At 41.0% G+C, this 16902-nt stretch overlaps 1 protein-coding gene across 7 annotated transcripts in view; it reads right to left on the bottom strand.

The window, feature by feature from the left end:
* Positions 1-3163: 3163 nt before the first annotated feature.
* Positions 3164-16902, bottom strand: part of iqsec1b (IQ motif and Sec7 domain ArfGEF 1b) — a 183405-nt gene continuing 169666 nt past the window's right edge. For 6 of the 7 annotated variants that reach the window (XM_029431146.1, XM_029431144.1, XM_029431143.1 and 3 more), the window contains 9 exons: positions 15041-15207; positions 14392-14531; positions 13664-13693; positions 13401-13526; positions 13212-13311; positions 12258-12419; positions 11962-12138; positions 10231-10280; positions 7481-8017 (listed from right to left, as the gene is read on the bottom strand). In XM_029431146.1, the coding sequence (XP_029287006.1) occupies positions 7481-8017; positions 10231-10280; positions 11962-12138; positions 12258-12419; positions 13212-13311; positions 13401-13526; positions 13664-13693; positions 14392-14531; positions 15041-15207 (1489 nt within the window). Of the gene's footprint in view, positions 8018-10230; positions 10281-11961; positions 12139-12257; positions 12420-13211; positions 13312-13400; positions 13527-13663; positions 13694-14391; positions 14532-15040; positions 15208-16902 lie in introns of all 7 variants that reach the window. The other variant, XM_029431142.1, reaches the window with a different exon arrangement.

Here is a 16902-nt window from a genome sequence, read left to right as displayed (position 1 = left end):
TGACGTACACAAATGGTTAGCTAATACCTTCAAAGACCCTCGTAAACAGTAAATGTCAGTAACAAATATGAATAGACTGGCTCTTTTAAACGTTTTATAGCAATAAAGGCTGGTTAAAGATAATACAGGAAATATATTATAAATATGTATTGTTTTAATATTCTGGTCTATTCTTAACTTTAAAGATAATTAACTTTTAATTGATGAATCATTTCCTTCAAGGCGTTACATGCTAGGGTTTATATTGTGTTTTTATAACGTTGCAAAAATATCCCTCTCGCCAACTACTATTGACAGGATTTTTATATTTTCGTTCTTCTGAATAAAAGTTGACATTCTTCTTCTTCACATGTATTTGAATATTTGAATATTTCATATTCTATTACGTTGAAAGGAGCCAGTTGAGGTGGTTCGGGCATCTAGTAAGGATGCCACCTGGGCGCCTCCCTAGGGAGGTGTTCCAGGCACGTCCAGCTGGGAGGAGACCCCGGGGAAGACCCAGGACTCGGTGGAGAGATTATGTCTCCTCACTGGCCTGGGAACGCCTCAGGATCCCCCAGTCGGAGCTGGAGGATGTGGCCCGGAGAAGGGAAGATTGGGGTTCCTTACTGGAGCTGCTGCCCCCGCGACCCGATCCCGGATAAGCGGTAGACGATGGATGGATGGATGGATATTCTATTACATCAACTGTTTAAATAGGCTATATTGTCTGTACATTATATTTCTCCACACAAGTATCTAAAGCATCTACATGTATTTTCTAAGTGTTTTACATACTGCCAGAAAAACAAAACAAATTTAAATAGATTGAGTATAAAAATCACAATTGCCAGCCTATAAGATATCCCCCTATCCTTGCCTGGTTTTGATATTTCTGACAGCACCTGAACACAGCATAGCAGTAAAGCAATGGTGCGAGGATGCCACTTGGTGGCGCAAAGTACAAAGGGACTATTAAGCAGTAGAGGCGAAATGGAACTTGTTTTTTTTAAACAAAAAATGACACATTTTACCCACCAACAAAGACATCAAATGTTGTAAAAATAGAAATATCAGGCTATCTATAGTGCTTTTTTAAATATAGTAGTGTATTTACACCAATTGTTTAACAGCTACTTGTGTAGACCTACATAATAGTCCTGCCTATTCTTGACCTTGTAAGTCCAACTTTATTGTCCCTGTTCTTAGCTCTTAGTCAAATTCTTGTATATGTACACATATACTTGGGCAACAATGCTGATTGTTATTCTACAAACAGAAAAAAGTCTAATGCAGAACAGATGGTCTGTGTAAGTATCACTGAATGCACAGTTCTATAATAGCAATACTACTTTTATTTATATAGCACTTTGCAAGCTTAACCACAAAGTGCTTTTAAGATTAAAAGATTGACTGAAGATTTTTTTTTTCCATCAGTCAGAAACCCATGTAAATCCCTATATGACATACATATGTAGGTACATGAGAGCATAATGAAAACCCTTCTTTGCGGGCAGAGGAAATGAAGCTCTGTGCTCAGCCTAGGTCCCTCCCATCCGCATGATGACGTCGTCCTGCTGACACTGAGGATGTGGCCCTCAAGGCTGGGATCTATTTTTAGCTCCAACCTCAAGGGCCGAACAGACAAACAGGGCAAACTGTCAGTCAGACCACCTGCCACAGTCAGGCAGGCAGAATGAGAAGACAATTAGTATACTGCTGTATTGACTTTCATCAGCAGTGACAACTTCCACAGCATTTTGTTTAGGTATATACAGGAAGAGTGAAACACAAATGTGTTTTATGAGGACACAGACATCAGGTCCTCGGTATAGTTTCTGGAAATGTAGGGATATTAAATGGGAATTATTATTTTTTATATGAAGAAAATATGTAGTTGTAGGATGTATTGTGTGGCTTTTGAGAGAGCTTTGTCAAGTCAGAGCAAAACAAACGTATGATGTGTGTGTGGAGTTTCAAAGATGTGTGAGTTTAAAAGCAGGGAGGGTCTAACAAAAGATGTCACTGATTACATTATGGAAAGGGAAGGCTTGACCCAAGGACCCCTTTAATGACCCGGGGAGGGGTTTCTATTCTACAATTATACACACATTTCACAGCTTAGGTTTTGAGGGCTGACTATAGCATGTTTTTAGGTGTAATATCTTTAACTTTGCCTGTTTTTAGGTGATACATTGTTGTTTAAGTAGATGCATAATCTGTTTCTACACCAGAGTAATTGAGTAATTGAGGCAGTGAGGTGAATGCTTTGAACCAGCAATTTTGACCACCATATTGGACGATACAATTTCCAGAAAATAGAATACATCAGTTAAGTGAATAAATAAATATGGAAAAAATAACATGTTAAGTTTCTTACAGACTTTTGCTTTGATGGGTAATCAAAAATGTATTATTGGTCGAGGGGAACTTGGACTCATGACGTCAGTGTTTCTAAAATCCTTAATGCTAATGCCCTGCTTTTGGGTTAATCACATTGACTTGCATTGATTCATTGGAGGATTATCCAAGCCCTAAATACTATACATTATAACTCTAAGGTTAACCAAGAAGAAGACAGACACTACTTTATATTGTGTTGAATGCAATTACATTTATGAATTGGGAACACCAATTGTATCAATTGGTCCCATAGTCACAGGATTGATTGTTTTATCCCCAGCTCATCCTTGTGCAGTACACTGGGACTCCACCAATCCAGGACCACTTTCAAAATCCTAGTGTGGTCCTATAAGATAATAAGACCCTTTTTAGGTATAAAACTCTATAAGTACAATCACAGACCTCTGGGGTCAGTGTGGTCCTAAGATTATAGAACCAATAATCTGTTTTAGGCAGAAAAAGCTTATTTAAGTGCAGTCATAGGACTAAGGACCACTTTTAGGTAGACAACCTTTAAACTATAAACTGTGGTCCTACCACTATTTCCACCTTGCAGTTCTCACATTCTAGAACCACTTACCTTTTTTGAAGTTAAAAAAAAAATCCTGTATGAGTGCAGTCTGGATTCGGACTACTTTCAAATAGAAACCCTCTGGTGTGGTCCTATAGGACTCTAGGACCATTTAGCTTTTTAAGAAAAAGACATGTCTAGAACTGTAGAACTACAGTCCGGTAGAAAAGCCTACAGAACGTCATTCAAGTGAAAGTAGGGACACTCAGCTCGGGTTTTACAATATATTGTTTTATTTTGCGTTCTCAACATCGTCACAGTACAAGTTTTACATCAATAAGGGGTTGTCTACTTAGAAACAGAATGCATAATAAAATAAGAGCACTCCTCCCTTTCATTTAACTTCAAAAGTGGGCTGTGGGTGTGAGAGAACAGGAGCGTATCAGGAAATAAGTCCGAAGCCGTGTTAACTGTGTAACAGTAGGCTGTCTATCTGTAGATCCTATGATAATTCAGTCCTGTCAGAGGCAGAGAGAAGCAGTTGATGATTATGTAAATATCAGAGGGGAGCAGGTATGCACCTTCAATGTAACTGCAGACAATGAGCAGTAGTAGTAATAATTATTATTATTATTATTTACAGACTATTTACATGTTTTCTCATTCTTTACTACACAGCCACCCTTAAAATGCTTCCTCCCTTTCAGAGCCTCTTCATCAAGTTACATCCTCAGATGTATTTGCTATTTACACTCAGCAGTTTACTGCCATGTCTTACTGTACAGTGAAAATAGAGGTGAAATACATGCCGGAGTAGTAGAATGACACAACTTTAAATGAAAAGACACACTAGTAGGCCAGAAATCATCTACATGTAAACAAGCATCAGTCAGAGAACTCAAAGCTACATTGAAAGTTTAGGGGCTAGACAAGCCCACTGCTCAATAGAACACTTAAAAAACAAAACAAGAAAGAGAAAAGAAAAGAAACGGTAGGCATCAATGGCATGCAACAAAGCCCCTCACACGGAATCTGGACAGGTTTTATGATTGATCAGTTGTCTGAAGGGACTGATGGGTTGTGACTGAAAACACTCTGATTCAACGTTATTCTGGGAACCACTAATGTTTTATTAAAGCTAGGTTTCTTCTTGGCTGGTGTCTGCACCATTATTCCATAACAGCTAATTAATAACCCAATTGGTCAACTGTGGGGTTGTGCTGGGGCAAATAAATTTGGTCCCTAACTAATTTGGTATAAACATTATTTGAAATGTAATGTCCATGCAATATTGGCACTTTTCTGACTCCATAGAATCTAAACTATGATGGATTAAATGCTGTATATTTGACAGATCGGTCAAATATTAGACTTGAGTAGCATACAGTACATAAAGCCTGCAAAAATAAATTTTGGATCATGGCAATATTTTAGTGGTACCAATGTCTCATAAGGCACCCTTTATAGAGGGATAGGTGGTAACGAATGGCTTCATTAATGCTTGTTAAGTCCTTCACTAATGCTTTATACATCAGTGTTTCTCACCAAGGAAACAAGCATATTGCCTGAATTTTCTTCCTCATGAAACATTTACAAAGCCAATGTCCAGGTATATGTTACATCGTAAAATGTTTACATCGATGTTTGCTAGTTTCTTCTCCTCACCTGCCTTTGCCAGCACATTGCTGTGCTGCTTTGGGCGTTGCTGCCACCTGCTGTCCACCTGGAGACCAGCAATCGTCTCTCACTAACATTTGCTGCAGGATTAACACCAGCCTCGGGGATTTTTCTGAACATGGAAACCTGTTTTTTTTACTTATGTATAAAGCATTAATCAATGACTTAATAACAATTAATGCAAGGAGGTAATGTTTTCGGTTTGCCTCTCTGTCTGTCAGCAGGATTACAGAAAAACTGCTGGTACGATTTTCATGAAACCTGGTGAAGAGGTGTAGTATGGGCCAAGACAGAACTCGATACATTTTGGAGCGAATCCGAATCAGGGGGCGAATACACAAATTATTATTTACCAGAATTTTTGCGGCATCCATGTGGCGTCGGAATTATTGAAAACATTTGTTCCTGACCAAGATAATTCACATGAACGCCCCGTCATTTCACAACAACAACAACAACAACTCTGAAACAGATATCAACGTGTTGTTTAAACGCCCTGAGTAATAACATACAACATCCACATTACATCTTAAAGCTCATAAAACCACCAAAGTCGGACAAACAACTTCCCACCACCCGAGGAGCACGTGAATGCACCATCGGCACTTGGCGGAGGTCTCTGCTCTCCAAACGCAATTCCAGTTAACTTTATTAATGAATCCAATTAGTTACAACTTCTAAACCCTTTATAAAGGGTGGTACCTTGATAACTTGAACCTTGAGGAAAGAAGTAGGCCTATAAGTAAGAATACTGATCTACTGGATGTCACTTGACAACAGTAAAGTGGGCCATTGACGGAGACAGATGATAAATATGAAGATAAAAGAGTTCCATTAATTTTACTCATAGCTGTCTGTCCATTATCTCTGTGATTTCCAGATGACAAAGTAGGCTACATCTTTGTTCACGCCTGCTCTACCTTTCCTCTCACAGCCGTGATAACACCCGGCTTTAACTACTGTTGTACACTAAAGATCCAGTAAACTACTGTATGTGGATCAGGAAACGATACAGATTTGGTTATCCTCTGGAGTGACACAAATACATAGTTGACTTCAGTTAGCTGTAATTGAAGAAGTCAAAACTATTCTACCATTATTTTTTTTAACAACTGTCAACTGTAACACTGATATAGTTTGGGATTACACAATAGTTAGAAAATAGCCTTGAAATACATTGTTACATGCAATTATTTTCTTTGACATTCTTTATCAGTGTGGAAGGTCCTGTCCCTCCAAATCCATGTGGATACTTGCACTTCACTGAAACATTGAGGAAGAAATGACAAAGGATGTTGGGGATTAAAGACGACACTAACAGAACTAAACAAAATGGAACAACAACCAGAATTAAATTGCTCTTAGACAAAAAAAGTAAATACATATTGCACATACAAAAGACAATCCATCTCATATTCTTTAAGCAGATACAGACTAACTCTGCCATTGATATTAACTAAGTAGAACAAGTGCTGTGTCTATCACTTTCAACAGAAAATAAGCTCCAGTAGTACAGCCCCCTGCCTCTGCTCTGCACACACTACAGATAGTGTGCACAGGATGGCATAAAGATGATTGATATGAAACTGCCATTTGTGGCGAGTGAAGCATAAGAGTGCTATCACTATTACAGAATGATAATTATTGATTTCTGTGCTGTGGCTCCGAGGAAAAGTCTGGTCGAGGGAGTAAACAGCACTGCACGATAGCTCGCTGCTAAAGAGACGCACAATGAAATCAGGGACAGGGCACACTCAGCCAGCTGAGAGCTTCCACATCAGGGGAGACACTTAGAACAGTCATGTTGCTGTTTCCCTGCTACACGGTTTGCAGAGACCACTTTCAGTTTCCATTAAAAACACGAAAAACCTCCTCCTCCTGCAGAGCGGACTTGAATCTACCAGGTTGCAGTACAACAAATAGAGCATTTCATACTGTTTATTGGACTCTAAAAAAATAGTTAAAAAAATAAAATGATGGCGGACATTCAGATGAAATTTTGCTCAGCAGCTTGCTGTGGCTGCCTTTTTTCTGGAGCTGGAGAGACGACTGCGAACCAAAGACGAGTGCCGTGGATGAGACTGTATGCAGGCCGGTGTGCAAGTTTGCACGGCCTTCAACAATCCGAACAGTTCTAACTCGAAGGCAACCATACACAGTGGTATCCCAGCTTACTGATCTGCCTTACTTATAAAAGCTTTGATTGGTTTCTGAACAGTGAAACTACGCCACCTATGTGCCAGTATAACACTGGGAGTTGTAATTGATGCATTTGTTCTGTAATAATCATTATTATAATAACAGTTGATATTATTATTTGACAAAATACTATGCACAATATACATAAAGCATTTGTTGTGACTAAATTAGTAAATGCTTCAATAATTGGCACATGTATCACTGCTAACAGAGATATCACAGTGCACTGTGAGCTACCGCTACATTAAATACTCGTACAGCTACTGTAGGGCTGAAGATGTCTGTCTGTCTGTCTGTCTGTCTGTCTGTCTGTCCAGCCAAACCACCCTCACACTAGATCAAATCATTTTGTAGACATTAAAATCTAGAACTATTTACTTCTGTAAAATACTCAGTAAGATATTTGATCATGTTCCTTTAATTTACTGAGGAGAAACAGTAGTTGTGGTCTTTGTGCATTATCTTGCCTTGTTGATCTTAAAGCAGGCAGACATGACTTATGACCTAAAATAAAATGAAAGGAGCAACCGGAAAGGAAATGTGTTTATATAGAATAAACTGTCCCTGTGATGAACGCAACAAAAAATGCAAAGGAGGCACAGGATCTCGTCTGGCTTCACGTCCCCAGACCAACAACGCACAGTGCCACCGTCTCATCAGCTGAGAGCCTCGGATTAAAATCAAAGTTCAGTCGGAGAGCCCCCGTGAATCTCAGACTACCGTACTGATGCCGCTGTGCTTGGGCTTGGTGCTACTGGGGGCCTGGGAGGGTGCTGGTGGTGGGCCGTGGTGGTGGGTGCCGTGAGCCGGGTGGGAGGAGTGTGCCGAGTGGCCGTGCTGTGTGTGAGGGTGAGGTGGGTATGCCGATTGCTGGCCGTGAGCAGGGGCCTGGTGGTACTGGTGCGGAGGGTGCTGCAAGTGGGCCGGTGGGTGGTAGTGGTGGTGGTGGTGGTAAGGCGGGGGGTTCTGGGTCACGTGGCAGAACTGGGCGTGGTGAGGTTGCATGGAGGCCGACGTGTCTGTCTCTGCGCGGGCCGTGTGGTGCAGGTTGGCAGGGTGAGGGGTGTGGGAGATGAGGGTTGGGTGCAGGGCCTGCGGGGTGGGGCTGGGGGACTTTATCCGCCTGGTGCCAAACAAAGTTCCAAGCAGTGAAGAGGAGTTGGGCAGGGACTGTCCGCTGTGGTGGGAAGGGCAGTCTCGGCTGGAGGGGGCTCTGTGCCGCATGTGAGGACTGCTAATGATGGACCCCTGCAAGAGAGAGGACGGTCAGATCACAACACGGACACAGAACAAAAGTCTACTCTTGCTGTCCAGTGGGAAACAGCAGATACAAGCAAAGGTATACTTGCTGCAGATTCAAATTACACCATTTATTTAAAGGATCAAAGAAAAGCACATCACCCCACTGGTTTATGGATTCTGCAGTGTGCACAGGCTTGTTGAATTCTTCACACAGCACCGACTGCATGACCAGCTACAGCTGATCTCAAATCTCGCCTTAAGGAAAGGCTTCTCCTTTTCCTTTTCCGGTTCACTGCCTTGGTTTGTCTATCCATGCTAACATCTCTGGGTCGACTCTGTCTAAATGGTTTGGAGGCTCAGCTTGCTGAGCTTGTCAGAGCCTGCAGTATCTGCCCTGTCATGATCAGGCACACTGACTCTCTCTCTGACTACTGATGCTGTTGTGAGTTTCTGTCACTATCATATCTGGTTTCCAAGGTTACAATATCCTCTTTATTTTTCATGTGCCCCCATTTTGGAGACTTTATAGAACAATCTGAAGCTGCAGCCTGTATACAGCACACATATTTATATTCAGCACCGTTTTCAACTGTCAAGTTCAGGGTTCCCCAAGAGTGCACCAGAGTTAACTGATGTTTTATAATGTTTCTAAATTCCCACTCAGCAAGACAAACAAAAAAACATCATTGATTTCTTTTTAATAAGGGCACAATAACACAGAATAACAAGATAAACGGTCACAACAAAGTTAAAGAAATGTTAAATCTTTCAGAGCCATGCATAACATGCAAACTAAACTATTAAGGTTTAAGGTTCATTTATTGCCATTCTAAAACATAGGGTTGCACAACCAAATGTAAGTTGTAGTCCCTATATGCTACCCAAGAAAGAAAAAAACAGTGGAGTGTGGAGGATCGGTTAAGGATTCTCCTGCCTGAGGAGGGAAGCAGCTCTGACTAAACTGATCAAAAACATCTGAAGGATTCATGATATTGTTGGACTATCAGACACTATGTTTATAGGCTTTCATTCGTATTCACTGCCATGAATAGTACCTGCTATATTTTTACGACGGGGTATTCCTTTCTTTCAATAATCACAATGACATGATGAGAGTTACTCATACTGTATATTACATTATTTAAATTAATTGAACTGGTCATAGCACTAGCAATCCTTGAAAGTAGTAATGCTAGCGTCCCAAAGGTGGAACTATGGGTAGTAAAAACCCAAGTCTATAGAAAGTGTATGTTATTCATCTTTGCACACTGAGTGGGTGCTATTGGCAGAAACAGCTAGTCTCATTTTATATGTCGAATAATGATAAATAAACTAGTACCAGGGACCAGAGCCCCATTCCAGGCTAACATGTTAAGCTAACAGCTAACTTAATTAAACTGTGCTTCGGGCCATGTGCCACAGACAATGGAAAGCATTAAGGGAGGGACTTTGTTTTGGTCTTCTCATGGGATTTGTTGACAATAAGAAAACTATAGAACAATGGCAACCTTCTCCTTAAAGGTCATGTTCTAGTAGCAGCTCCTGATTCAAACTAGCACTGAATAACTGAAAAATGTTGCCTTGTGTCAAATCATCAACAATTAAAATCAAGCTAACTCAGCTAGCCACGTGCTAATGGCCATAATCACAAAGATGGTCTGTCTGGTTTGAGAGAGTTTATATTAACCGTTTAAGATCTGTACCTCCATGCTCAGTTTTCACGGCAGTGCACAGCTGGCTAAGTGTGACAATAACAAAGAAAAGGGGAGGAACTTCATGTCAAGGTCAGGGGTCAATGAAAGGAAACCGTGCGAGTCGGTCACTTCAAACTGTGTAAGCATGCAGGAGCTGGAACTGACAAAGCACAGCCAGGTTCAGATAAGGTAAACAAAAAAGGACAACACTTAGGCTAAAACTCTAAGGCACTACACAAGAGGATGACTCAAAGGTGAGAGTCTAACATCGACACAAAGCAACCCTAATGTGAGTCGGGAGTATTATTAGTCGTGTCATGCTGTGTACATCAAGGGTTAACATGTGTCAGCCGTCGTGGATCAGCCCAATGCATGCACAGAGTCCAAGATGCTCACAACAAAAACACCACCAAAACAGTAAAAATAAAACTCAAACTACAAAGAAACAAAAAAACAGAGACTTGTGTGTTCAGAGAAACAACATAAAGTCAGCGGACAGCTCAGCATCAGTTGCGTCCTACTTACTTCCATATTGCTGTCTAGTGATCCTGCACTGCTGCGTCTCCCACGCTTGCCTGCCCAGAACATGTAACATGACAGATTAGACACGCCTGGTTAACACGTGAAGGTGCACATATCCCTTCTGCCCAGTACGGAGGGGCGCTAGCACCCTAAGGTGACAATAGTGGGACATGACTAGCTAGCAGCAGACTGTCGGAACGACAGCGGGAGGCTAATCCGACCTAAAGGAAAGGGAAGAAGCAAGGCACTGCTACAACTCAAGGTTAGCCTCTGGGATAAGGCGATCTTGAAGATTTCTACACAGCAACTTGAGGCAGAGCTGGCAGGACACCCTCCATTAGTAAAACACTTGCAATCGGACTGCTTTAAAGCGATACCCCAGCAATTTAGCATTTCACATCCATTAACTCGCAAGACTCACGAAAGACAAATAAAAAGAAGTGGTCAAAACGAAGCAGCAGCGGACAGATGTGTCCCGAGATGAGTCACGAAAAAACACAGTCCTACTTTTGCCTTCCCCACCTGGTAAATGTCCACAGTTTTCAAACTTCACGCCACCAATTTCTAACTGAGGCTTTCTGTTTATAGTCTTTTTTTTTATTTGACAAAACTTAGCCTTGACAAAGCTCCTCCAGAGCCACAGAAAACATTAGTAGCACTCCCCATGACTTCTGTAAACCTGTCTGTAAAATTGGTAGAGTTCCCCTTTAAAGAGAATATATTATAGTTGTATTTTGGGTTTCTACTAGAACATGTTAACGTTCAAAAAACACATTATTTTTCTCATACCGTCTGTCTGAAACGTTGTTTTTGCCCCTGTCTCTTTAAGCCTCCCTGCCAAAAAAAGCCACATATGCTCTGATTGACATGCGAAAAAAATATGGCACACCTTTGCAAAGGTAGTTCTCAAGCCGTTTGTGGATGGGGGGGCGGTATATTCTAATGAGCCTGCATGCGACATAGGATGGGAAGCTTGTTGAGTCACATGTTTTCTGACTGGGTTGTCTCATTTCAAAACTTGTAGATTTGTAGACTCTCCAGATACCCAAATGTATGTGCACCAGCACTGAACAAGTGAGTTTTTCATTATTTGTCCCGTTTAAAGATCGAGGAAGCTGTATTAATACGAGTGCAAATGTATATTAACTGAGTGATGCACACACATCTCCTGAAGGAAATATAGGCCTCCTGATCCCTGTATTGGTTGGCCTCTATAAAGACTGTCACTAAAATGTGTTGTCTAGATTCAAAAGAAGTGAGCACTGCTTCACTAGTCGGAGCCCTGTGCTGAATGTGTTTGTGAACTGTCGAGGCGACTCTCTCCACCCTGCCTGAATCAACCGTACAACATTAATTCCTCTTACTAATAAGACGCTCAAATTGATCAGTGACCTACATGACGCTGCCTCCTCCCCTGCTGGCGATGCAGGATTATTAGATAATAGAGTCTAGTAAATTACACCTGGGCTCATTAGCAAACACCCATCTCTATTTCCTCGCTTCACTGGGTTCATTACTCAGAGGGTGTATTCACTCTGCATTGGCAGGTCAGCTGCAGAGGCTACCACCCAAATCCAAACAGGAACTTAGCTTCTTCCAAGTTTCCAAACCAATTAACATCCACAAGAAGTGAATAGTATCATGACAGCTTGGGTATACACTCTACTTTGTCTAGCAGAGGGATGAGACATGAGACATGAGATAGTTTGTTACCATGGCAACCCCTGATTTTACCTGCATCTGAGAGGTCACGTAGGGAGCTGCTGAGGGCGCTCCTCTTCAAACCTTCACCAATGGCGAAGCTGTCATCGAGACTCCCTCGGCTCAAATTGCCGTTGCCCGTGTCCTTCTTCATCCCTGAAGTCTGGGACATGCTGGGCCTCACCACCCCCTTCTGTTTCTCTAGCTCAGCTGTGAAGGAGACACATATACAATGTTATATTCAAACTGACGTAAGACTATAGTCTAGTTAAAGGACTGATCATTGTTGAGCCCAGATATCAAGAGAAAAACATCAACTGTTTGCTCACATTCTATCCGGTACTTCTCCATCTCTTGAACTTCAGAAATAGATTCTCGCAAATCGTCAGTAAACTTTTTGCGGTCCTGAGGATTTGGGGCATTGAAGTTGATGAGGACCTTGATGTCAGCTCCAGGAACGGCTGAGGTCAGACGAACTCCATTGGGATAATCTAAAGAGAGACGATATCAACACTTAACCTCCACACTAAATATACAGATCACCAGGGAAGTCTACAGAAATTAGAGTTGTTTCAAAAACAGACAACACTTCTGCTACCATTAAGGTGTCGGTATGCTTCAGATAAAATGCTTGATGGATAGTTGAACACTGTCTGAAACCTCCTCCCTCCATACATTTCTGACACCACAATCACAGTTTTCACCATACACTGTTTATATGAAGTGGACGTAGTCATTTTGACATCACCCATTAGTTTGTGGACTAAAGTTTTGAAGCCTCGAGCCTGGCTGTCGTCATCTTGGTTTTTGGCTGTTGCTATCTTTGTATATAAACCAGAAGTGACACAAGAGGGTGGAGCTAAGTACAACTGAATGCTGAATAGGACTTTTTTAGGCTACCAAAATGTTACACTTGACTGAAAATACACTTTGAAATGGATAGATTTTTAAGAAGAAAACACGGAGAGGACCCAGACTGGACAACACCGCAGTAGCGATTGTCAATCACAAGGTAGCCCTAAGGCATACCCAGCTATATTGTCTATTTTACTCATGCTGTATTGAAGAACGCTTGAAACTAGTGATTGACACTATAAACACTTTAGGAAAATGTATACTGAGGTACTAAATCAAGAGAGAATTAGTGTAATTTTCTCATAGACTTCTATACATACAGTCTAAGCATGTTTGCGTTAGGATGTGTTCTCATACAAACTAGTTAGTTTGAAGCATACTGACACCTTTAAAAATAGAGCTTTTACAAAAGTCTGCATGGCACTTACACTGATTCTCAAAGAGCAGCACTTGCATGCCATAAAGTGAGAAGGACTGCCGAAAGCTGTACGTCACAGAGTTCTTCTTCTTTTGGAAAATTTTTGTGACCTATAAAAAAAGCAAGGCATATACTGTGTGTAGACACTTTAGACTCCAAGTGTGTTTTCAATGTGCCTGAAGAATATTGTCTGCCTTACCACCAGCAGGTCATTGAAGAGGAAGATCTCCCTTTGGTGCAGGCCCAACTTTTGGGGTTTGTTGGGGTCGGGCACTTCAAAAAGTCTGCAGTAACAGACCAGTCTCCGGTGTGGTAAGGATAGTACCTGCATAAATACAGAGTGTAAATATATAACTTTATGCATTCCACAATGTTTACATCTATTCCATAAAGCCTTTAAGGTATTTTACAAATACTTCCACTCAACCCTCAGATATAGATGACAGAAAGAGTAATACTTACACAACCCAGACCGTGGTGTAACGAGCCAATCTATGGATTGAGAAATATATTCAAATGTCATTTTACAGGGATCAGTAAACACATATGGGAACTTTTTGGTGAAATTCACCATACATCAAAGAAAATACTTTCCACGTTATGTTCAACAAGAAAAATGGGCCAAATTAAAAACCAGGAAAACTAGTTTCATGGATCACAGAACAAACATCTATGTGTTCCTCACATCCATCTTTAATACACTATGCTGTGTTTCCAATGTGCATCACCCTCTACGATCATGACACGTCAAGGTCACTTGGACTTCATCTGAATTGTGGCACCAAAGTGGAGTTAGTTTGATGAAAAGGTTATCAATGGATGGGTTAATGGAGTAATGAAGGGTAGGGTTTCAAGTGCACACCTTGAAGCTTATATGGCATGAGGCTGTTTGTCTTATTTATTATTATAGAGGTTTTCAGATGGCACTTTCCTTCTTAGTTCTTAGGACAAAAGACATATTACAGTCATTCAGCATGAAGGTCTCCGGCCCTTAAGAATTGATGTGTCACATAGTGCAGAAAGAAGTTTCAGGTAAAGAATGCTCTTTCATTTCTTTTCACTTTTAGAGAATGTTGGCCATGAATAAGCCGGTGCAATTGGTAAGTTTGGTCTGCATGCTCTTGAATGGAGGGTAAGATAAAAGTGTTCACACTCTACATGCAAAAGCCCAAGGGCAAACTCAAACTTACCGGCTTTTTTCCAACAATGAGCTTTTCCACTTTCTGAACCTGGGACACATGGTCTTCATTAGTCTTGAGCTCTCGCTTGCGAATCCGCTCATATATCCCTACCAGCATTTCTCGGGGGATGTCTTCCCCATCATCCACCCCTGTCAGAAGATGAGAGGGAAAGAGAGAAAAACAGAAGGATTAATGATTAATTCAGAGATTTATGAGAGCTGATGAACCCCTGAATTTACTTACATACTGCATTGCACATGCTGCATTGCACGTGTTTCTTGTAGTAGAGACATACATGTCCTTCAGAGCTCTCTGAGGATAAGCATTTCTCCTCCACTCAATGCTATACTTTAATTACTCACACTCCACTAGGCAGAGAAATGAGTAAGCCATGCCACAAAGCCCCTGCTTATAACCTCAAAATATGTTGAGGGCAACTACAAAGTTATTTTTCACAGCAAAGCTTACATGGCCATGAATTACAAAAAATAATAATACAAAATACCTTATTGACACGGCTATTAATCAAGGCAAAACGCATGCACAAAACTCAATTTGAGGTGAATATTTATCCCTGGAGCTGCTCATCAGTGTCTAAAGGTAATATTGGCTTTGTGACAGTAAGCTGGACTTGGTGCAGGAAGGGAGGACAAAGTACCTCGAAGGTTCTTAACAAAGTCCTCCAGCTTCATCTTCCTTTCTGGCTTGACGTTGGGGCTGTACATGTCCGTGTTGAGGAGGATGATGGCAAAGGCCAGGATGAAGATGGTGTCGGGGTTCCTGAACTGTCGCACCACACCAGGGTTGCAGATGCAATAACGTTGGCTGCAAAAAGGATAATAAACACAGTAACATTAAAGTCAAACTGAACTGAATTTATTTTTGCCCAAAAATCAATATACATTTGTTTGTACTGGTGTTTGTTTTGCATGTAGTCAACATTGCATTCAGCAAAAAGTGGAAATCAAATGTTAACTTTCCTGCTGTGATCGAGCCCTGTGTGTTGTTGTGTGTGAGAAGCTTTGGTACCAATTAACAATGTTGGTACTGTTATTTGATTGGTGAAATATCTGTGTGGGCAGGCATTAACATATAGTTCTTTATGTCACTTCAACTCCAACAAGCTAACAGACAACCAGCTGTGGGGCAGACGTTGTTATGTAGCCCCGTTTGAGATTTCAGCACTCGGCTTTACTCGACTCTGCACATTACATCGTGTCATGATTTGAGTCAAAGCGTAATTGAAGTGCCAGACAGGTCATTTGCCATCAAAATATCTGGACCTGGATCTGATCAACAATCTCATATGTGGATGACAAAAATACGTTATCAAGCTAGGCTGACTAGCTTTATGGAATACAAACTTAACATCACAGTGAGTCTTCCTGAATGTTGAATGTTGTAAAGGTATAGTTTAAATAGCTAATAGTTGATAGATAACTATAGGCTTGTTGAAAAGGGGCTGCATTTTTTAAGTCGTCTTCCAATCAACAGCACACCATGGAAGCTGACCGTGTGTTTTCTAACCGTGTTGTTAAGTCGGCTCTTAGTTGTCGCTGAACTGATGTCATGGGAAATGCCCACCCAGAGGCTCAACGCTTAGATGCTGTTTCGAAAAAACATCCAAAAGTGATTTTGTTTTAAACTGTGCAATATTATCATTATAATTTATACTTTATTACACATTGAGGAGATCTCAAATTTAAGTTGGACCAGAACACAGTACTCACATCAGATCTGGCTGAACGTGAGAGAGACAAAGTTCACCATTATAGGACTAAGCATCACTGTGAATCTGAAGCATCTTCAAGGCAAAATAAATCAGTAACCTTCCCTGTTAGTTCCACTTATGGGCAGGAGTATCAATATTGATATTGAGCTATCCACTACTGTGACCACATAGATTTAAATAAGGCTTCATAGCCTCAAGTCAAAAGACCAATGATCCAGTACCACTGAAGACTGTCAATGCAGCCTGCAGCCATCAGACAGGCTGTTAAATGTCTTTCTGAGTCACCATAAAGTCAGTCCATGATCATATCTGGACTGGGCTGCAGGCGATGGCCAGATAATCAGTTATCATTATCACTCCAATGTTACAGTGACTAGTGTTCGCTGAGGCCGAAATGTCCTTTCTCAGTGTTGATAGAAGCTAATGTTCTGTGGGAATGAGAGCATCTTTCTACCAGAGGTTCAGAGGAAATAAACAAGTTACAAACTACATCCATCAGCAGCCCTGAGGGAGGTTTTCCTCAAATTTAAGAACTAATTTTCTCTAAATAATTTTCTGTTTGAATTTAAAATGACTTTACACTGCTGCATGAGAGTGTTACAGATGACTTTGTGGTGTCACCTCTGTTTTAGAGGGTCATGGTATTTTGACAAGTGACATGGTGCAAAGCTAGCTTGCACCACTATTCATACGTGTCATTGGTAAATACTAGACATGGCAATGAACATGGTAATGACTATCCTGTCACAATATCCTCAATTGATATGAATTGATGTAAGACCAAAAAA

Source organism: Cottoperca gobio, chromosome 5, assembly GCF_900634415.1.
Source record: "Cottoperca gobio chromosome 5, fCotGob3.1, whole genome shotgun sequence".
In the NCBI taxonomy this organism is placed as follows: Eukaryota; Metazoa; Chordata; class Actinopteri; order Perciformes; family Bovichtidae; genus Cottoperca; species Cottoperca gobio.
The sequence above is the reverse complement of the archived record's forward strand: the minus strand, read 5'-3'. Positions and strand labels throughout refer to the sequence as shown.